Source organism: Aspergillus sydowii (assembly GCF_001890705.1).
Source record: "Aspergillus sydowii CBS 593.65 unplaced genomic scaffold ASPSYscaffold_14, whole genome shotgun sequence".
In the NCBI taxonomy this organism is placed as follows: Eukaryota; Fungi; Ascomycota; class Eurotiomycetes; order Eurotiales; family Aspergillaceae; genus Aspergillus; species Aspergillus sydowii.
This window is the reverse complement of record NW_024467872.1, coordinates 409,072-427,246: the sequence shown is the minus strand read 5'-3', so window position 1 is coordinate 427,246 and position 18,175 is coordinate 409,072. Positions and strand designations below refer to the sequence as shown.

At 51.7% G+C, this 18,175-nt stretch overlaps 8 protein-coding genes across 8 annotated transcripts; 3 read left to right on the top strand and 5 right to left on the bottom strand.

Moving 5' to 3' along the window:
• On the bottom strand, window positions 1–1,931 carry ASPSYDRAFT_161322 (uncharacterized protein; the record flags this gene model as incomplete). Its single annotated transcript, XM_040842982.1, has 5 exons — window positions 1–187; window positions 231–439; window positions 482–1,490; window positions 1,550–1,701; window positions 1,755–1,931. 5 exons carry the CDS (start codon window positions 1,929–1,931, stop codon window positions 1–3), a joined length of 1,734 nt encoding a protein of 577 aa, XP_040697961.1.
• Window positions 1,932–2,996: 1,065 nt separating this feature from the next.
• On the top strand, window positions 2,997–3,537 carry ASPSYDRAFT_35670 (uncharacterized protein; the record flags this gene model as incomplete). Its single annotated transcript, XM_040845356.1, has 2 exons — window positions 2,997–3,171; window positions 3,323–3,537. The coding sequence occupies 2 exons, from the start codon at window positions 2,997–2,999 to the stop codon at window positions 3,535–3,537; spliced, it is 390 nt and encodes a 129-aa protein (XP_040697960.1).
• A 369-nt stretch (window positions 3,538–3,906) lies between these two features.
• Window positions 3,907–5,644, bottom strand: ASPSYDRAFT_160968 (sugar porter family MFS transporter; the record flags this gene model as incomplete). Its single annotated transcript, XM_040842952.1, has 5 exons — window positions 3,907–4,575; window positions 4,631–5,061; window positions 5,110–5,205; window positions 5,258–5,572; window positions 5,620–5,644. The coding sequence occupies 5 exons, from the start codon at window positions 5,642–5,644 to the stop codon at window positions 3,907–3,909; spliced, it is 1,536 nt and encodes a 511-aa protein (XP_040697959.1).
• A 205-nt stretch (window positions 5,645–5,849) lies between these two features.
• Window positions 5,850–6,889, top strand: ASPSYDRAFT_50175 (uncharacterized protein). The gene has a single exon (XM_040848012.1). The coding sequence runs from the start codon at window positions 6,115–6,117 to the stop codon at window positions 6,397–6,399; it is 285 nt and encodes a 94-aa protein (XP_040697958.1). The 5' UTR covers window positions 5,850–6,114; the 3' UTR covers window positions 6,400–6,889.
• A 109-nt stretch (window positions 6,890–6,998) lies between these two features.
• Window positions 6,999–9,069, bottom strand: ASPSYDRAFT_160640 (uncharacterized protein; the record flags this gene model as incomplete). Its single annotated transcript, XM_040842926.1, has 3 exons — window positions 6,999–7,901; window positions 7,986–8,068; window positions 8,112–9,069. 3 exons carry the CDS (start codon window positions 9,067–9,069, stop codon window positions 6,999–7,001), a joined length of 1,944 nt encoding a protein of 647 aa, XP_040697957.1.
• Window positions 9,070–9,571: 502 nt separating this feature from the next.
• On the bottom strand, window positions 9,572–11,275 carry ASPSYDRAFT_50172 (uncharacterized protein). Its single transcript, XM_040848011.1, has 5 exons — window positions 11,194–11,275; window positions 10,350–11,134; window positions 10,150–10,296; window positions 9,780–10,107; window positions 9,572–9,735 (listed from the first exon to the last, which is right to left on the bottom strand). The coding sequence occupies exons 1-5, from the start codon at window positions 11,245–11,247 to the stop codon at window positions 9,670–9,672; spliced, it is 1,380 nt and encodes a 459-aa protein (XP_040697956.1). The 5' UTR covers window positions 11,248–11,275; the 3' UTR covers window positions 9,572–9,669.
• Window positions 11,276–11,590: 315 nt separating this feature from the next.
• ASPSYDRAFT_161363 (uncharacterized protein) lies at window positions 11,591–14,870 on the top strand (the record flags this gene model as incomplete). Its single annotated transcript, XM_040842986.1, has 9 exons — window positions 11,591–11,766; window positions 11,838–12,198; window positions 12,250–12,400; window positions 12,588–12,834; window positions 12,893–13,067; window positions 13,117–13,480; window positions 13,553–13,780; window positions 13,854–13,959; window positions 14,006–14,870. Coding segments are annotated over 9 exons (2,673 nt in total), but the record flags the coding sequence as incomplete, so codon positions are not given.
• On the bottom strand, window positions 14,757–17,434 carry ASPSYDRAFT_72288 (FAD/FMN-containing protein). The gene is made up of 8 exons (XM_040850639.1): window positions 16,624–17,434; window positions 16,422–16,530; window positions 16,218–16,369; window positions 16,031–16,165; window positions 15,874–15,986; window positions 15,368–15,821; window positions 15,111–15,321; window positions 14,757–15,067 (listed from the first exon to the last, which is right to left on the bottom strand). The coding sequence occupies exons 1-8, from the start codon at window positions 16,982–16,984 to the stop codon at window positions 14,932–14,934; spliced, it is 1,671 nt and encodes a 556-aa protein (XP_040697954.1). The 5' UTR covers window positions 16,985–17,434; the 3' UTR covers window positions 14,757–14,931.
• Window positions 17,435–18,175: the final 741 nt, after the last annotated feature.

The window sequence follows — 18,175 nt, the reverse complement described above, 5'->3', positions numbered from 1 at the left end:
TCAGATCCCAGAATCATCCTGAGGGTATATAGAATCCTTATGATACTGATCCCACTCGTCGCAGACGCGCTCAAACCCATCAACCATCGGCTCAATCAACGTCCCAATCTCCGATTCGCGTTCAACGAACTGCAGTGCGAGACTCTGACTGGCATGCCATGCAATATGACAATGCATCAGCCAGGAGCTGAACGGTTAGCGATTATCTAGAAACAGGCAGGCTGGCTTACCCCGGGTTATCAGTTTCAAATGCAATGACAAGATACCCCGACCCAGCCATCGTGGCAGTATCCCTTCGAGGCGGATTATCGCGGTTGAGCTTTACCAGTGGTGTATAGAGTCCCAATCCTTGTGCCAGAATGAAGAAGTCATGTCCGTGGAGGTGAAATGGGTGGTATGCATTGACGAGGCCGACGTCCTGGATCACCCAGTATGTCCACTACACAGTCAGCACATTCCCCTGTAGACGAGGTAGACGAACCTGATTCTTGTTCGGAACTTCATAGACATTTGATTCCGTCGGAAACACCGATTCATTCTTATACGCCAGATAGTCCGTCGGGCTGCTCCAGTCGATGGTCAGGTCCTTCGAGTTCAGCGTCCAGTGGAAGAATAGCTCGGGCAGATCGTATTTCCAGCCCACATTTAGGTTCTTCTGCGCTGCCGCATTCCCAACTGTCTTCTTCACATAAGGAACGAGTTTATCATACGGCTCGTCGCCGCACGAGTTGCTGATCTTCCACTGCGACGTCGTTGGATCTGCGATATCAGCGCCCTCATACCGGAGTATCCCCCTGATATCGTCATTGTCAATAGTCAGCCCATTACACGCAGTCTGGTAGACCACGCGCATCCAGTAATTCCCAACATCCTGGTCCGCCTCTACAACCACATCATACCGCTGGCCTGATGTAAGAATCACTGCGTCCGTCTCATACGGCTCAATAGGCACAAAGTCCGCCGCAATCACTGTAAGTTTGTGTCCGTCAATGGTAAACTTCATCCAACCATCCACAGACGAATCAATCAATCGAATCCGATACTTCTTCCCCTTCTGCACGCTCGTCACCGACCTCTTCACGTCCCCATCCCCATCCCCAGCACAATTATGCTCACCACACCCAAAAACATTCGACCCATTAAACAACCCAGTCGGGGCAACCGCATTCTCTCTCACCGGAAACCCACCATACCGCGTATGCTCCTCCCAAAGAATAAACGCCGACTTCCGATACCAGTCCGTGAGAAAGACCGGTCCCAGGTCAACATCATACTCCGCCGTCGCAGGCCCATGGATAACAACCGGCCCGTAAAGCCCATCGGCCAACTGCAAGGAGAAATGCGAATGGTACCAGCTGGTCCCGTACTGCGTTGCGCGGAAGCGGTAGGTGAATGTCTGGCCTGGGGCGATGGGGCATTGCGTTACACCTGGCACCCCGTCGGAGGGGTTTGTGTTGCGCTGCCAGATGCCGTGCCAGTGGATAGAAGTCCTAATTTTCATGCCGTTGTCAACTGGGGTTATCCTAGATTAAGCTCAAGACGTGCTCACCCGTTATGCTCGAGGCCGTTGGTAACGTGGATAACGAGCTCGTCGCCCCAGTCTGCTTCGATTAACGGGCCAGGGAGTGATCCGTTCATGACGAGGACTTGTCGTTCGAAGCCATCAGGGGCGAGCGTTGTATTCTCTGCCACTAGCCAGTACTGAGTCATATCAGTACGGGTTCGAGATACTAGAGATACTTGGAAATACTTACCTCCCGCGTAACCCCCGTGTCCGGCGTGATACTGTGATAATCAGTCGAGATATTGTACTCGCCCCAGCATCCTCGCGAGGTAGGACTGTTTTCACAGGTATCTTGAGCAAGTGAAGACCCTGTTAATGCGAGTACAGCTAAACAGTGTACAAATAACCCTGCAACTCGGCGCGCCATATTGACGAAGTCGCCGTCAAATAAAGCGAACAAGAGTAGAATCCTTGAATCTGGGAAGGGTGATTTATTGACTTTCAACCCCACTGCCAATTTTTCTGTTTAGAGCTTCTTTTGTGGATCTTTATGAATTCTCCAGTCTCCTGCAGGTGCTGACTGACCTTCCCCCCCTCTCGGCCCAGCAACTGACTCATGCATCCTGACCCAGCCCAGCCTTGCAGGAAATAAAAGGAGAAGCGGCCCTCGGCTGCTTTATATTAATGAAGCACATGAAATAACAAAGATAATGAAATCGTGGAGAAGAGGGACTAACAGGACCGGCCCGGCATCCACTGTTCGTCCCACTTGGTGGGTCTTGCCTCAGTTGCATATGACCTCGGATGCCGAACCAAGTAATTGTGACAATATCTCTGTAAAAGATCATTTTGCCCATTCCCAGATCCTGCATGCGAAAGCCACGGATGGGAAATCAGATCGTGTGCTGTATTTCGATCCTCGGGTTTCCACTGCAGCTTTCTAGAAACGAAGCCTACAAACTTCGAAATCCCTCGTTATGATGGAGTTGACTCGCCGTAGACACCAGGTCCTTTTTCCGGACCAGTTCTGGAAGTTTGCATTGTCCTATCAAATTTTAGCTGCGTATGTTTCCATAGGATACACTGGTGTTCAAAATTAAACCCCTAAAAGCCTAGAGTCAATTTTATAAGATATTCTGAACTGCTTTATAAATTCAAGAAGTCTGTAAATATATTCCTCGCTGAACCCCGATAGTGGAACGAATTATTCAGAGCGATAAGTAAATATCAGCTTGTGGGATTGATTGGTATAGCATATAAATCTCGTATGCGTGTAAGCAGTAAGCACCCTAATAATAGTGTCGATAGTCCACAATCCCTCAATGAACCGAGAACTGGACTATTCATCAGTACTCAACTTCTGCGAACGGACGATCAGAGTCACAATGTCGAAAATCAAATAGAAAAAATAGAGCCGACGGCTCAGTTTACCGATGATCCTTATATTGTTCCCCCAGTAATCGGCAATGGTTTGATCGGGATAGTTCTCAAGATGGGGAAAGGCCGTGCTGTTAAGAAAGCAAAGCAATTATCAACCCGGGTACTCCTAGACCCCGGGGACGTGGAGTACATGAACAAAATTGTCCAGGAAACCCTGGAGAATGAGTTCCAAATCTTTAGACGCTTGGGAAGCACCAAGGAATCATCTCTTACTTTTAAATATCCCGGTATGTGATTGAGCTTGCCCTTGAAGAGGATAATCTCAAGTCCTATCTCAAAACCCATCAAGAGCGTGAAGAATCCCTGAAAGTCAGCTGGATATCAAATCAAGTCTTATTGACACTTTTATACATGCCCACACCCGCGTAACATTTGTAGACGACATTACTCTCCGCAATATCTTAATTCTGGGCAATGAGCAAGGGCAGCAGCTCGAACTCGCAGATTTCAGACAATCCATTCTATCACCACCAGATATCGATATTAAATCCGCAAATGAAAACGACCTGACTGTTCAAATTGAGACCCTCCATCTTGGTTGGGTAATGACTACTCCTTTCCAGATGTTGATGACGGTTTATGTGAGAAAATAATCAAGAAATGTTGGCGCGGCGAATATGCGAGTGAAAGATGAGGCTCACGATTGCTATTTCCCGCTGGGCACTGGTTGAGTCATTGGGATGCCATCCTGGTCACTTTGCTTAATCGAGTATGATAACCTTATGATCAGTACTAGCTGTCAAGGCCCTGCTCTACGGCTTACTGCGTCGGACGGAAGGCCTTAAAGTGATTCCATTGTCAACTGGCTCAAGCGCGGCTTCATACTAGGCCTTCAAGTGCTGGTCATACTCTACATGTACTAGGAAGGTAATTGGCTGTACAAGCAAATGAGCTGAGGTGTAATTATGTGCTGCACACTATCTTCCTCTACAAGGAAACATCTGACATAGAATGCGAGATAGTTAGACCCTCTCCTTATGATCGACATCCTCCGCATGCTCAGCAACACTCTCCTTCCTGTGCCTCTCCACCTGCTCCCCAAACCTCGAATCAATCTTCGTCGTCTCCCACGCCTTCACATCCGAGTCAAACATCAGATCAATCTCCTCCAGCGACCGCTGCGCCGTCTCCGGATACAGGAAGAACACATGGAAGGTCATAACGGTACAGAACACACCGAAGATGATGTATGTCTTCCACTGGATATTCGTAAACGCGGGAGCAACGAAATACGCCAACGCAAAGTTAAAAATCCAATTACCCGCTGCACTCAGCCCCACGCCCTTGGCTCTGTACTTGAGCGGGAAGACTTCAGACGCGTAGATCCATGCAGCAGGCGCCCAGGTGAGACCGTAAACGGCGACGAAGATGTAGGAGAGCGAGATGACGGCCTTTCCTGGGGCCCCGGAGATTTCCCACTTTAGGGATGCGTTGCCGTTGATTTCGTCGACGGGGTTGCCGTGGACGGCCATAACGGCGGCGATGGTGTAGTGGATGATCATGCAGAGGATTGCGCCGGAGATGAGCAGCAGGCGGCGGCCGATGCGGTCGATGTACGGCAGGATGACGCCGGTGGTGGCGAGGAAGATTACGTATTGGATGATGGAGGAGTAGAGGGATGTGTCGCCGCTCTGTACAAATTAGCAGGTATCCTCAAGGTTGGATGGGTATAGGGGAGGGGGGTACCATTCCGGCCATCTGGAAGATCCAGACGACGTAGTACATGGCGACATTCCCACCAAGGAGCTGCTGCCAGACCTGCACACTGACACCACAGAGGGTACGCTTCCAGATACCAGGGCCAAAGAGGGCAAAGAAAGAGATATCTTTAGCTTCGTGTGCAAGACGGGCCGCCTCCTGGACTTCCTCAAACTCCACCTGGACAACAGGGTCGTTGCGGTTCCCCTTCCCATGGAGCGCAGCGAGGGTATCGAGAGCCTCCTCCCACCGTTCCTGACCGGCCAGCCAGCGAGGAGATTCAGGGAAGAAGAGCAGGGCCACGCCGAGGATAAGGCCAGGGACAGCCTGGACGCCCCAGGCGACTCGGAACGCAGATGGGCCTTCCAGCCCCTTGCCGCAGCCCCAGGAGATCAGGTACATGATCAGGATACCCCATTCTGCAGGTGTTAGCGGGAGATAGAAGTGTTGATTGTGTAAAAACTCACCAATTGCCCACTGTTGGATTCCGACAATGCGACCGCGGATGCGCGCAGGGGCCAGTTCGGCGAGATACACGCAGACCTGCGACGAGGTGACACCGACTACACCATTAATTAGAATCCCGGAGACCAGACATGGGAAGAAGGTCCATACCAGAAAGACCACTGACAACTCTGCCAGCAACAAGATGGGTGACGTTCTGCGCAGAGCACTGCACAACGGCACCGACGATCCAGACCGCGGACGCGATAATCAGACTCATGCGACGCCCAAGACGATCAGCAATGAAACCCGCGCCAATCGCACCCGCAAACGAGCCCGCAGACATCGACGCCGTGATGCCACCCTGCAGATTCGAGTCCGGGTTGTTGAAGTAGTCCAGATACTGCTGGGTGGCCAGGAAGGCGCTCATGGACGAGACATCGAAACCGAAGAGGGCGCCGCCTATCGTGCCAAAGGCAGCGAGGACTGACTGGTCAGTTACAGCGGATAACAACCGAGGCGAAAAGGCCTACCGTATATATTGGTGATGCGAAACATGGTGAGAGCCGGTTAACCGGGGGGAGAATCTGGAGGCCCCGAGATCACCCCGGGGCATGACCCTTTTATATTGTGCTGCTGGCACCATCTCGGCACAATCCATGCATGGTCGCGCCGATGCAACGCCGGCTCGAGACAATACAGGGCTAGCACGGGCATCCATGGACAAGAAGGCATGGCAGAATGCGGGATTGCGGAGGCAGGCCGGGGAGAGCTGGAGAGTGGCCGGCGGTGCGTCACGGTGGGGATGCGCAGTCCAGTCGGTTGTTTCGCGCGCATTTACCCGACGTGGTGCCATCTCTTTTCCCTGTCTTGAAGCAAGCAGCGTGATGATCGTTTTCTCTCCACCGGAGTGCTGCCGGGAAAGAATCAGGCCGACACCCATCAGGACAGTCACAGTCAGACAGTGTATACTTGGATTGATTATCTGACGAACGCCACCGGATAAATTGCCCTTCGGCAGCTAACAAATGGCGGGCATGACCCTGGTCAGTGGCTTTTTAAACTCTGAAGCGAGCCTGCCGTCTGCCGTCTGTCCGGTTAATGCTCGGGCCGCAGGTGGACAAAAGGACACAAGCACGATCCTGCGAATGTTCTCGACGCTGCAACGCAATTTAACCGGCGCCATTCTGGTGATCCTTGTATATTTTCCCGAGCGGTTCGCTTCGAGTCGAGCTGGGCTGCACGCCGATCGGACGATATCGGTTATGCCGACGAAGCTTGACTCGAGAACGAACGAACGGAATCATCATTGAGCAGACTTGTCAAGTTATCAGGTTATCCTGCTGGTTTACCCCGTATCCATCCCCAGACCCGAGGGACCCACAGCTATCCAGTACTCCGTATCCACAGTCCACAGTACTGACTCGGTCCGACGTGGAGTTTGATCTTGCCGAGGGTCTCTTAACAGTGAACTCTACACTCTACCGAGTACAGGGCATATTTAATATCCGGCTGATAGAGACAGATTTGCTGGTGATATGAAGCCGAAATACCGCGAGTGCGCCATGGTCGGGACAAGGCATGCAAGTATCCCTGCGTCCATTCCACTACTGCAAAGGGCGCCCTTGCTAGATTCACGGCTTGAGATGATGAAATCGGAAGATTTATTGATTTTAAGAAACCGAGAGGCATGGAACTGTCTCAGAAACGAGATCAGCCGTTTTCCCACTGCCAGTGCCACAGATAGAACCTTTCTATATGATTTACTACTGGATAATAACTAAGTTATTGAGAAGGTTATGAGCTAGCTAATTACCTTATGCATAGAATTATGAATACATAGTGCGCTAGCCACTTCTATTTTATACAAATTAACCAAAAGATGAAAGCCTCTAATACATTACATCAACAGTCAAATCCTCGAACTCTCCCTCTTCGGCCGCAAAATCGTCTCCTGCGTCATACTCGCCAACAGCCTCCCATCACCCCCAAAGACCCTCCCCTCACTAAGCGCCCTCGCACCACCGGCCCGACAAGTTCTCTTCTCAGAGGTATGCCAATCGCCCAAGTCAAACCTGTGCGACGCTAGTCTCAGTGCAAAATCCAGCGTTGCACAGGCGCTCGCGTCGAATAAGCTCCGACCGGCGTGGTTCGCTGGAATATAGGCAAGCCCGCGATCCATGTAGAATGACAGAGCGGCGATTTGGTCTGCTTCCGTAGGGAGGGGACCGTTTATGCGAAAGCGTTCAGCGGATATAATATTGGGGACATCTTTCCCTTTGTTGCTCGGTTGTGTTTGGACTCTGACTTGCATGAACGGGTCGATGTTTCTGTATAGACCAGGTTCGGACGTCGATTGTGTCTTGGTTTCACCACCAGCTGGATATGTCCACTCGCGTGGACGCGCGGAGTAATTAACCAACTCAGCAGATTCCTCGATGTGGAAATCTGCCGTTGCAATAAGACATAACTGTTCGCCACTGGGCCTGTTTTGATACAAGCGCAGATGTCGAGTTTGAAAAGTCCGAGTGTCGCGGATGCGCTCGACGCGACAGATCAATTTGTACGACGGACTGGCAGGACGCACGAAATGGCCGCAGATGGAATATAGATGATGGCCGAGGGTGATGGTTGCGTAGGCGGCGCTCACGGCTACGGCGAGGATGTTGCCCCCGTATGCCCAGTTTGCGAGATCGCCCATGCGTGTGGGTGGGAGGACAGAGACATAGTGATCCTTGACCGGTTTGACGGCGATTTGATCTTTGAGGACCATGGTCGTATGTTGGTTGCTGGTGGTCAGAGGATATGCCGTCTGCTTTATACCAAGATGATATTGTAATCTCGGCATATTGTAATCTGCCAGACCGAGGCAAAGTTCTTACACAGTTCCACTGACCACTAAGGATTCCTGGAAAGCTTTCTTAACCTCTGTCTTTCTGAACCCAGGTGCGCGGCCAAGAATAACAAACCCGGTGACAAGCCCTGGGAGATTAGCACACATCTCCAAAATGTCCAGGAAACTCACTCGAAAAGAACCCTTCAACATCGAATACATACGACCCTGCTGTATTTCGCATATTCACCACCGGAAACAGCCCTCCCTGGACATCAACCCCATTCTGCATAAGATACCCCTCCACATCACGACTATCAAACCACACCCCTCCCAACCCACAAACCTCCAACAGCTCCTTTGATCCCTTTTCCCGATCACCCGTTGGCAAAATCCCCAGTATCCGCCCAGGCACACGCCTATTCCCAGGATAAACCACCCTCCCAGACCCATCAACATCCGGGTAATGCATACCTGCACCGCCGACGGTATAGAACGGGAGACTCGAGACCTCCAGCGGATCATCCCGACCGCCATTTAACAGCGCCAGAAACCGCGGCTGTGTTTTCGCCCGGTCCCTAATGCAAGGCACGAGGCGGAATACGCGGTAGATGTCGCGCGGGTCAGAGTCAGACCCGGATTCCGCGAAGAGGCGGTATGCGTGCTCGAGGCAGTATCGCTGCAGACGCCGGGAAAAGCGTGGTTCTTGGAAGGAATATGTATATTCCTTTGTTGTAATGGGGACAGGGATATTAAGATACCCCTCTGAGCCGGAGTTGCAGATTTGATGCGCAGGTAGTGCAGCAGCCTTTTTTGGAGATTCAGACGTCGCTGGTATAGATTCCGAGTCTATACTAGTTAGAATCCCACGAACCCGCTGCAGCCGTGCATAGGTATCTGGATGGGAGAGATGCAGCGCCGCCTCGCCAGCGGCATTATCCAGACTGATCATCTCGTTAGCGGCCTCGCGCATACTTGCTTCCAATATCTCAACCCGCGCAGTCGCATTCTTGAAGACGGCTTCTTTTTTCAGGCGGTAGGCTTTCTGGGCGCGACGGACCTGGTCGCGGCGATCATGAGACAGGACGGCATCGCTAGATGCGTCTAGACGAGGACGACCGGAGCGTCCTGATCGCAGTTTGGGTGTCATCTTGTTGTCTATTTCATTGTCGTGGTGATGTGGATGATGCACGTTGTAGAAGAAATGGTGAGATGAACTGATATTGTAATCTGGCTCGGCTGGACCTCGGCAATTCCCAAATAGGAATCCCAACATTTTTTATACTCAACCATGGCTGACATTGGCACTATTTGGCTTTTTTAGAAACCTAGTAGGTTACCTATTTGGATTTTAGGTTAGATTAAGACAGGTTAGAAAAACCCAAAACCTATATAGGTTAGGTTTTGTTAACTCCGCCCATGGTCAGAGTTAACTAGGTAGGAATGATCTGTACAAGCCGCAATAGGAATGTATTCTCCACACCGCAGACGAGGTGCTCCAGATCGAGGACAGATCGAGGACAGATCTCAGCTCTATAACTTATGGCTCGCCCTGTTACTCGGTGGAAGCATAACAGACCACCGACGCACCTCATCACCGATAGCCTGCAGCTTGGGTTTCTCCTACGGGTCTGATCATCTACTGGATGGTCTCCAGTCAGGCTGTTGATACTGTGTATACTCTCATCCAAGTACACAACGCCTAGTTATTGATTATTTATTCTATATATCATTCATCGCCAGTACAATATCAAAGCCGTGACGCCATCTGACCCTCTACACCATCCACAGGAACTGCATTCCAGTGCTCATTAACCTGCACTTGTTAGCTTGTCCTCAACAATTTCCACTTCAACTCACATCAGCAATATGATCATATCCCAACAACTTCGGCGCAAGGCCTGGATCCCTCCAGGCCAGACACTCTCCCTCCGGCGTAGGAACCATCCTCATCTTCCTATCGCGCTCTTCCTGCTCTGGGCCGTCATGAAGATGATACAGATACTGCTGGACATTTCCGCGCTTCACAACCATCTGCGTGCGCTCTTTCCTGCAGGTCTCGTATACTGCAAGCGCGTGTCGCTTCTGGGCCAGGAACTCAGGAGACCTCTTGCTGACGGATGGGTCGTTGGGGAGGCGGGACAGGACTTCGCCGACGACGGCGGCGTCTTCAAAGGCCATTCCGGCGCTGTTCTATTAGCATACACCGTTAACAGGGAAGGAGACATACCCAGATGCGAGATATGGCAGGGTCGCATGCACAGAGTCGCCGATCATGACCCATGATCCTGAAGGGTGAGTCCAGTCACATTCGCCCAGTCGGATGCACAGCTTCCACTTTTGCACGGACTGGCACAGTTTCAGGCATTTCTCGATCCTACAACATTAATATTTTCAATAGCAGTAAAGCTGAGGAATACGGTAGCATACCGTGGATCCCACCCCTCGAACAACGAGCACATCTCATCGACATTCCCCTTGACCGTCGTGGCCAGCGAGTCCTCCGGGATATCATCCGGGACCAGCAGGACCATATTAAACTGCTTCCCATTGCGCAGGACGTAGTTGACAGCATGCTTATCCGGCCCAAGCCAGTAATTTACCTGCGGATTCTCCACCAGCGTCCTCAGCTCCGGGTCCTTGACCATCTCCTCCGTCGACAGCAGCAGCCGATACGCCAGATCCCCCGTCTTCACGGGCGGATCAGGCCTCTGCAGCATGAGCTCAGACAACTTCCCAAACACCCCAGTGGCATCAATAACGATATCACCAACAAACTCCCTCCCATCATCCGCCACAGCCGTAGAGGTAACCCCATCCTCCCCAGGAACAACATCCACAACACGCACACTCGTACTCAGCCGCGCCCCCAACTCCACAGCCCTCTCCACCAGAACAAGATGCAAATCCGCCCGATGGAAATCCCTATACCAAGTCCCCGGATACAGCCTCTCCGACTGTTTAAACTCCAGCGCCGAAATGAGCTCCCCGCGCCACCCGCGGAAATTCACATGCGTGGGTACAGTCGCGCACTTGAGCAGCGCCTCTTCAAGACCCCAGTGCTTGAGCACCCGCGAGCTGTTGGGCAGGACTTGGATCCCCGCGCCGATTTCGCCGATTTGGGGCGCGACTTCGAGGAGATGCACGTTGTGTCCGGCGAGGAGGGAGGAGATTGTTACGCCTACGCCTGCGAGGCCGGCGCCGATGACGACGATCTACCACATAAGTACCTAAGTGTTAACTGTGCTTGTTGGTATTTAGGATGTTGACTTACATCCAGTCTGTTGGACTCGTGCCGGTGTTGCTTTTGGGCGATGGGGATGCTCATCGTGTTGTAGCGAGCTTGGCTGCGAGGTTGTGGGGTTGTGGTGATTGTGAGGTCAGACGATGACGGAGCTATTTATGACTATCGGATATGAGCATCTGTGCGTAATGCTCAGCTCGCAGAGAAAGGCGTGCGTGGTGTCGTGGTGCAAGGGTGGGGGGCTACACCAAGATGGGATACACCATAGATGGGAGATAGAGAGGTAGGTAGGTGGGATGGAATCGCAACATAAATGGGACATCGGCCAGATTTCCACAATCATACGACACAAACAAAACGTCATGTCGAAGGTACGTTCTTTTCCATGTTTTGCCTTATATCGGCGGTTTGGTTGATGATGGTGTAGTTCTCGCTCCAAGGTCGAACAGCGCTGGTTACAGGGGGTGGACGAGGCTGCGGACTCGCCTTTGCACGGGGCCTCGCAGAAGCAGGCGCCGATGTCGCCGTCTTCGATGTCATCGAGCCCCAGGCTGAGTTTGATGCCATCGCGAAGGAGTGTAACGTGCGGACGGCCTACTACAAGTACTCCTCCATGATATCCTCCACTCTTCTATACAGAAGCAAAAACTAGCTAACAACGAACACCTATCTAGAGTGGACGTCTCCTCTCCCAAAGCCCTAGAAAGCGGCTTCGCCCAATTCCAAACCGACTTCGGCAACAAACTCGACATCTGCGTTCCCTGCGCGGGGATCAACCGCCACCACCACTTTCTGGACTTCTCGTACGAAGAACACCACGACCTGCTCGCTGTTAATGTGCTCGGGCTGTACTTTACCGCGCAGCATGCAGCGAAGCAGATGATCGCCAACGGCACAAAGCACGGGAGTATTATTCTAGTCGCGAGCATGGCCAGCCATGTTGCAGTGCGCAGCCAGCTGTGCTCGGCGTATTGTGGCTCGAAGGGGGCGGTGCGCGCGATGTGTCCTGCCATTGCGAAAGATTTGACTGAATATGTATGCCACTCCTTACCTCCTTCATTCATAGAGTATGTGTTAATAGTGTAGGGCATCCGGGTCAATACGATCAGCCCGGGGTATGTGCGGACGGAAATGACGGCGGCGTTCTCGCATCTGCTCGAGGGCTGGAAGACGGAGACGATCAATGGGCGCATTGCGGAGCCGGAGGACATTATGGGGGCTTGTGTGTTTCTGGCGAGTGATGCGAGTTCGTATATGACGGGGCAGGATGTTGTTGTTGATGGGGGTGTCACTCGGATTTCATAGTATAGTCAATCTATTTGCTCTCTACACTATGGCCTCATATGAATTGTAAAATAATAATACTCCGTCACGAAGATACATTACCAATCATCACTGCCAATCTGTAGCTCTCCTGCAGCCAGAGGTGGGGGTTCGGAATTCCCACCGCGCTCCAACTCCCACTGTTGGCTTCAATTCCCGACATCTGCCCATCACATCTATAACAGCCATGAAGCGCACAGCCTCCGAAGCCAATCTATCTCCTGCCCATCCAAAGACCGTCAAAATGGCTCCTAGCGCAGACCACGACCAGGGCTTCTCCGCCGCCGTCCCAGGCGACCACGCGACCGTTGTCATCGCCGGCGCTGGGCCGTCGGGGCTTATGCTTGCGTGCGTCCTCTTGCCATACTTTACCTCATGTTGATAGTATTAATACTGAAAATTATAGAGTGAATCTCGTCCGCCTCGGCATTTCCACGCTCATCCTCGACGACCGGCCTGAGAGGACCACCACCGGCAAGGCAGACGGCATCCAGCCCAAGACAATCGAGACACTGCGCCAGCTGCGTCTCGCTGATACACTGCTCCGGAATGGCGTGCGCGTATACGATATTTCCTTCTGGGTATGTCCTCACCGTACACTACAGGGGTTAGTTGCTAACAACATCCCAGGACTCAACCCCCTCCCACCCCCTCAGTCGCAAGGGCCGACAGATCCACTACCCAGAGCACCTGGTCGGTGCTTCGGATCCGTACATCCTGCTCGCGCACCAGGGGATGCTCGAGGACGTGCTCATCGATGACCTGGCAGAGCGGGGGGTGTCTGTGCAACGAAACAGCCCGTTTGTGTCGTGCTCGCGCGATCACGAAGGCAAGCTGGACGTTATCTACGAGGACCGCGCAGCAGGCGAGAGTCGTGTCGTCAAGGCCAATTTCCTGGTTGGGTGTGATGGGGCGCGGTCTCAGGTTAGGGAGTTTATCCCCGATGCGCAGTTGGAGGGGGAGATGACGAATGCTTCTTGGGGGGTTTTGGACGGTACCACCTCCCCTCTTATTATCCGATAAATCCCGCCTGTTCAGTGAAGGTGTTGATTGATTGATTCCACAGGAGTGATTGAAACCGACTTCCCCGACCTGTGGAGTAAAGTCGCCGTGCGCTCGCACACCGTCGGGTCCATTCTGTGGATTCCTCGAGAAAGGAACATGACCAGGTTATACGTCGAACTGAGCGCTACAGCTGGAGAACGCGTCGACAAGGCCAAGGCCACGCCGGAGTATGTCATGGCGCGGGCAAAAGAAGCTATGCACCCGTATAGCCTGGACTGGAAGTCAATTGGTACTCCGTCCCTATCCATGTCCATGTCCATGTCTACCATGGTAGTGATGGTGAAGCTAACGAGGATGTATAGAATGGTTCGGCAACTACGTCGTCGGGCAGCGCGTCGCTAGACACTTTTCCGACTCTGAGCACCAAATCTTCATCGCCGGTGATGTACTCCTCCCATCCCTATACCCGTCCATATACAGCAACACTAATCCAATAGGCCGGCCACTGCCACAGCGCCCTCGCCGCGCAAGGCGCAAACACAAGCATGCACGACTCATTCAACCTCGCCTGGAAACTGAATCTCGTCTCGCGTGGCCTCGCGTCCCCCTCGCTGCTGGGGACATACGAAGATGAACGGCGCAAGATCGCCAATGACTTGATTGCCTTTGATGCGGGACACTGCGCGGCGTTTGAGGCGGGCGAGGCGGCCTTGACCAAGAACTTTAACGACAATATTCGGTTTATTTCGGGCGTTGGGGCCGAGTACGCAGGTGGAATACTTACAAAGGAGTCTGGAACTGGTCTTGGTTCTGGGAGGCTGCGGCCTGGGGCGTTGATGGTCCCGTCTAAAGTAACGCGGTACATCGACGCCAATCCCGTGGATATCCAGCTCGATATCCCTATCCTGGGCCAGTTCAAGCTCTATTTCATGATCCCGGATGTCCAAGCCGCAAAGCCGTTCCTGGAATCCGCCTGCGGTATCCTGGCTGACTCGACGACCCATCTATCAACTGCATCCAGCGCAGCCAGGGCCTCATACGAGACTCGTTCTCGCGGAAACGCAGCCAGTGACGCCTTCTTCTGTTTAGGCCGGTACACTGCTGTGTCTGACATCCTGACTCTGGCGCTGGTGAGCGGGTCGAAGCGGGATGTGTTTGAACTGGCTGATCTGCCGGCTGCGCTGCAGAGGAGTCGGTGGACCGTGTACCTTGATGATGTGGATGGGTGTATTGAGAAGTGGGTTGGTGGGATACCAGGCCAGGCTGCGACTGTTATTGTCCGGCCGGATGGGTATATCGGGGCTGTCAATTCTTGGGATGTGAGTCAGGGAGGAGAGGCTGCACGGTGGGTGGATGAGTATTTCAGCTTTTTGTCTTAGATTATTAAGTTGAGTATACTGTTCTTTTTCGATATAAATGAGATTGAATTAACATGACAAGCTACGCCTGTATCACCAACTCTCCCCCAACACACCGATTGCATATAAACAGGCTTGTAGGGTCAACCCTTCGTTTAATCTCGAGCAGTCTCTCATACTTATCCCCCCAGAACACCCTCTCCCAGTTCGGTTCATACCTAAAATCGTGAGCTCAGAAGCAAAAAATATAGGTGGACTTACGGATTCGCCTCGTTAATGTACGTCCCATCGTCAGACCCAACAATCTCCGAAAAGGTCTCGCTCATCTGCACTGCATGAAGCCTCTTCTTGTGCTTCTCGGCCTCGGTGGCGTTATCCGCCCAGTCAATGGAAATACTCAGTAAAGCGTGGCTTCTCTTCCAGATATCATGCACCGCAGTATTATCTCTTTCATCATTGTTCACCTTGCCAACTGCACAGGTAAGCATAGCAACAGGCAGTGTATTCATCCCACTTACTAAAATTGAATCCCCCACTACGATTCTCAACCAGAAACCTCGCCAAATCCTCCGCTTTCTCCTTGAGAACATCCGCCGTCAACAGCCGCGACGTATCCTGGATATTCGTCCCAAGGTTCGGATCCCTGAGGATCGTCTCTAGATACCCATCCCAGTTGGACGGGTACGCCCCAACCACGCCCTTCACACCAGGGAGGGTGGACAGATTAAAGTATCCCGCAAAAGTCTCATTAAACGCTTCAACAGTGCTATTCGGTTTTATGAAGATCGCGTGAAATCCCGCGCTGAGATCGCCGTACCCTATGTATCCGGCGTCTGTGACTGCTGGGAGGAGTTTAAGCGATTCGGAGAGGAGGTTGGTGAGACTGCCGTTGGTGGAGGCGTTTAGCTGCACGAAGCCCATGGTGAGATTCTCGGGGACTGGGTGTGTTTTGTAAGTAACTGATGTGACGACCTATCTGTTATTAGACGAGTTGACATTGTAGGTTATGAGAGGTTTGACATACCCCCCACGAACTACCACCGCCCCCACGAACAGCCCAGAAGTACTCCGGATCTGTATACCGATTCAACACGACGTGCTCACCATCCGCAGTGACAATACTCATTTCCAATAAATCTGCCCCGTTAGCCCAGGAAACGTGATACAGTATCAGTACTGACTATCCGCTGCAAGGCCGTATTCATGTGCAAACGGCGAGTGTCCTCCACCGAGTAGATATCCCCCTGCTGCACCGACTGTACGTGCTGAGCCTCCTACAACTACGACTCCCTTCTTGGACGCTGCTTGATATACATCTACAACCGTCAGCTCAATCTACTTCTATACTGGTTAAGAATGGTAACCCACCAAACCACTGCTCTCCAGCTTGGAGCGTTACAGCCGGTACACCACTGGCAGTATCCGGCGCTCCACGGGGAACGAACGAATCGTGCCATTCGATGCCTTTCATGTTATGCGTCCAGATCGAGAATGCGCCTTTTCCGCTTGATCGACCGAGACTAGCTTTGTTAGCGGAACCAGAGACCAGGGAATTGAGAGGAGGGGACGCACTGATCATGCCCCGTGTTCTTCGTTACCAGATATAGATCTTTCTCACTGGCGAATCTCACTGAGGCCTGGATATCCTCTACACTCTGCGCTCGGACAGAGTAGTACGGTACTGTATGTAGACAAGTTAACAAATCTACCTGTACTATCCCCAGCCGAACTGTTGACTAGGACTAGGACTAGGACTGGCTGGTGCATTGCATACCAATCCCCTGATCACACCTTGCCTCAACAGGCGTATCAATAAAACACTTCCCCGTCTCACCCATCTCCCACACCATCGCCGCATACCCGCCCGTCTGGTTCGTGCGCCAAAAGCTGTCGAGCCAGCTGCTCTTCGCGGTTGCGCACTGGTTCGCATTGTAGCGGGCGCCGTGGCAGACGGCTGCGGAGGGAACAGAGCGGACCAGTTTCCCCCCGATAGTCGCGTTGAATTCATTCCATGTTTGGAGGGATGGCCAGCAGGCGTCCTCGGATATGCAGCGGCGACGTGGTTCATGGGACTGGGAGTGGCCTGCTGCTGTGGAGAGGAGGGTTAGTGCTGTGAGGGGTGTTTGGATATGCATAGTACAGTAGATATTTAGTTAGTAGAAAGAATGATTTTGCGGGAATCATCTCGAAGATGAGTGCCGTCACTTTATACATCATACCCTGACCGCGGATGTCGAATACGAGTTACCCGATGCGGTACCTCGTAATCGTTAGATCAGTCCAGTTTCGTTGCGCCCGGCATAGCTTAAATCCTTATTGGCTTGGTGCATGTTCATCCAATACGGTGGACTCGTGTTTCTGCTGAGGCAGTGTATTCGTGCCTCCCTTGGGCGTCTGGCTGGGCAACGGCCGAAGAACAACAACACCGCCAAAAGAGAGAAAACATGAATAACCAACCAGCGAAGTAAAAAAAAAAAATAAAAAAAAATAAAAAGGCAAAAGCATACAACAGCTAGGATTCGCATGTGGTCACTCAGAATACCACTAACCAGCCGGCCTGTGGCTTCAACGCGGTTAAAAGTCGGGTGGCTGCCCGGGTGAACTTAGGTTGAGGCTGCCTTACTGTCGCGCGACTCGAGTGAGATCAGAGTCAGTGCTTACTGGTTACCCATGTCACGCAGCTTGCTCAGCCCATCGCCTACCTCTGAACCTTAAAAGGCCAACGAGTTTTGGCCCGCGGCATCACCAACTACATATATCCATAGAGAAATTGGTACTATCCATATCTCTACAGGAAAACCAAGATTGAAGTCAATATGGACTTACATGCATCGAGGGATATGAATATACTCCATCAAATTGGTTGTACGAGGTAGGAAACTAGGGGACTGGATATTCGAGTGCTGGCGAAACCTTGGCGTGGTAAGACGTTTCAGCGCAGCTAGAGCGAGCGATATTTTGTTGAGGCTACATGATTCCGATTTATTGCTCTGGCTTGAGAATATACGTCTCGATTGATGCACATCGTAACGAACAAAACTTGTCCTCTATTCTAGAAAAGCTTAGAGCAGCTATTATAATTAAAAAAGTTTAATTTTAAGAATAAAATTAAGATATCATAATAAAGATCTAAAAACCCTAACTTTAATCCACTATGATTTATAAATTATATAACTAATTACAGTTTCGAGAATATTAGAGAAATTCTTAGTATATAATATACTTATATTTTAATGATTAGCTTCATAGGACGCAGTATTGTTCTTAAATAAAATCAGGTTTTTCCTACTAGTAGCTTGATTAGAACTATATTATGTTTACCAGTG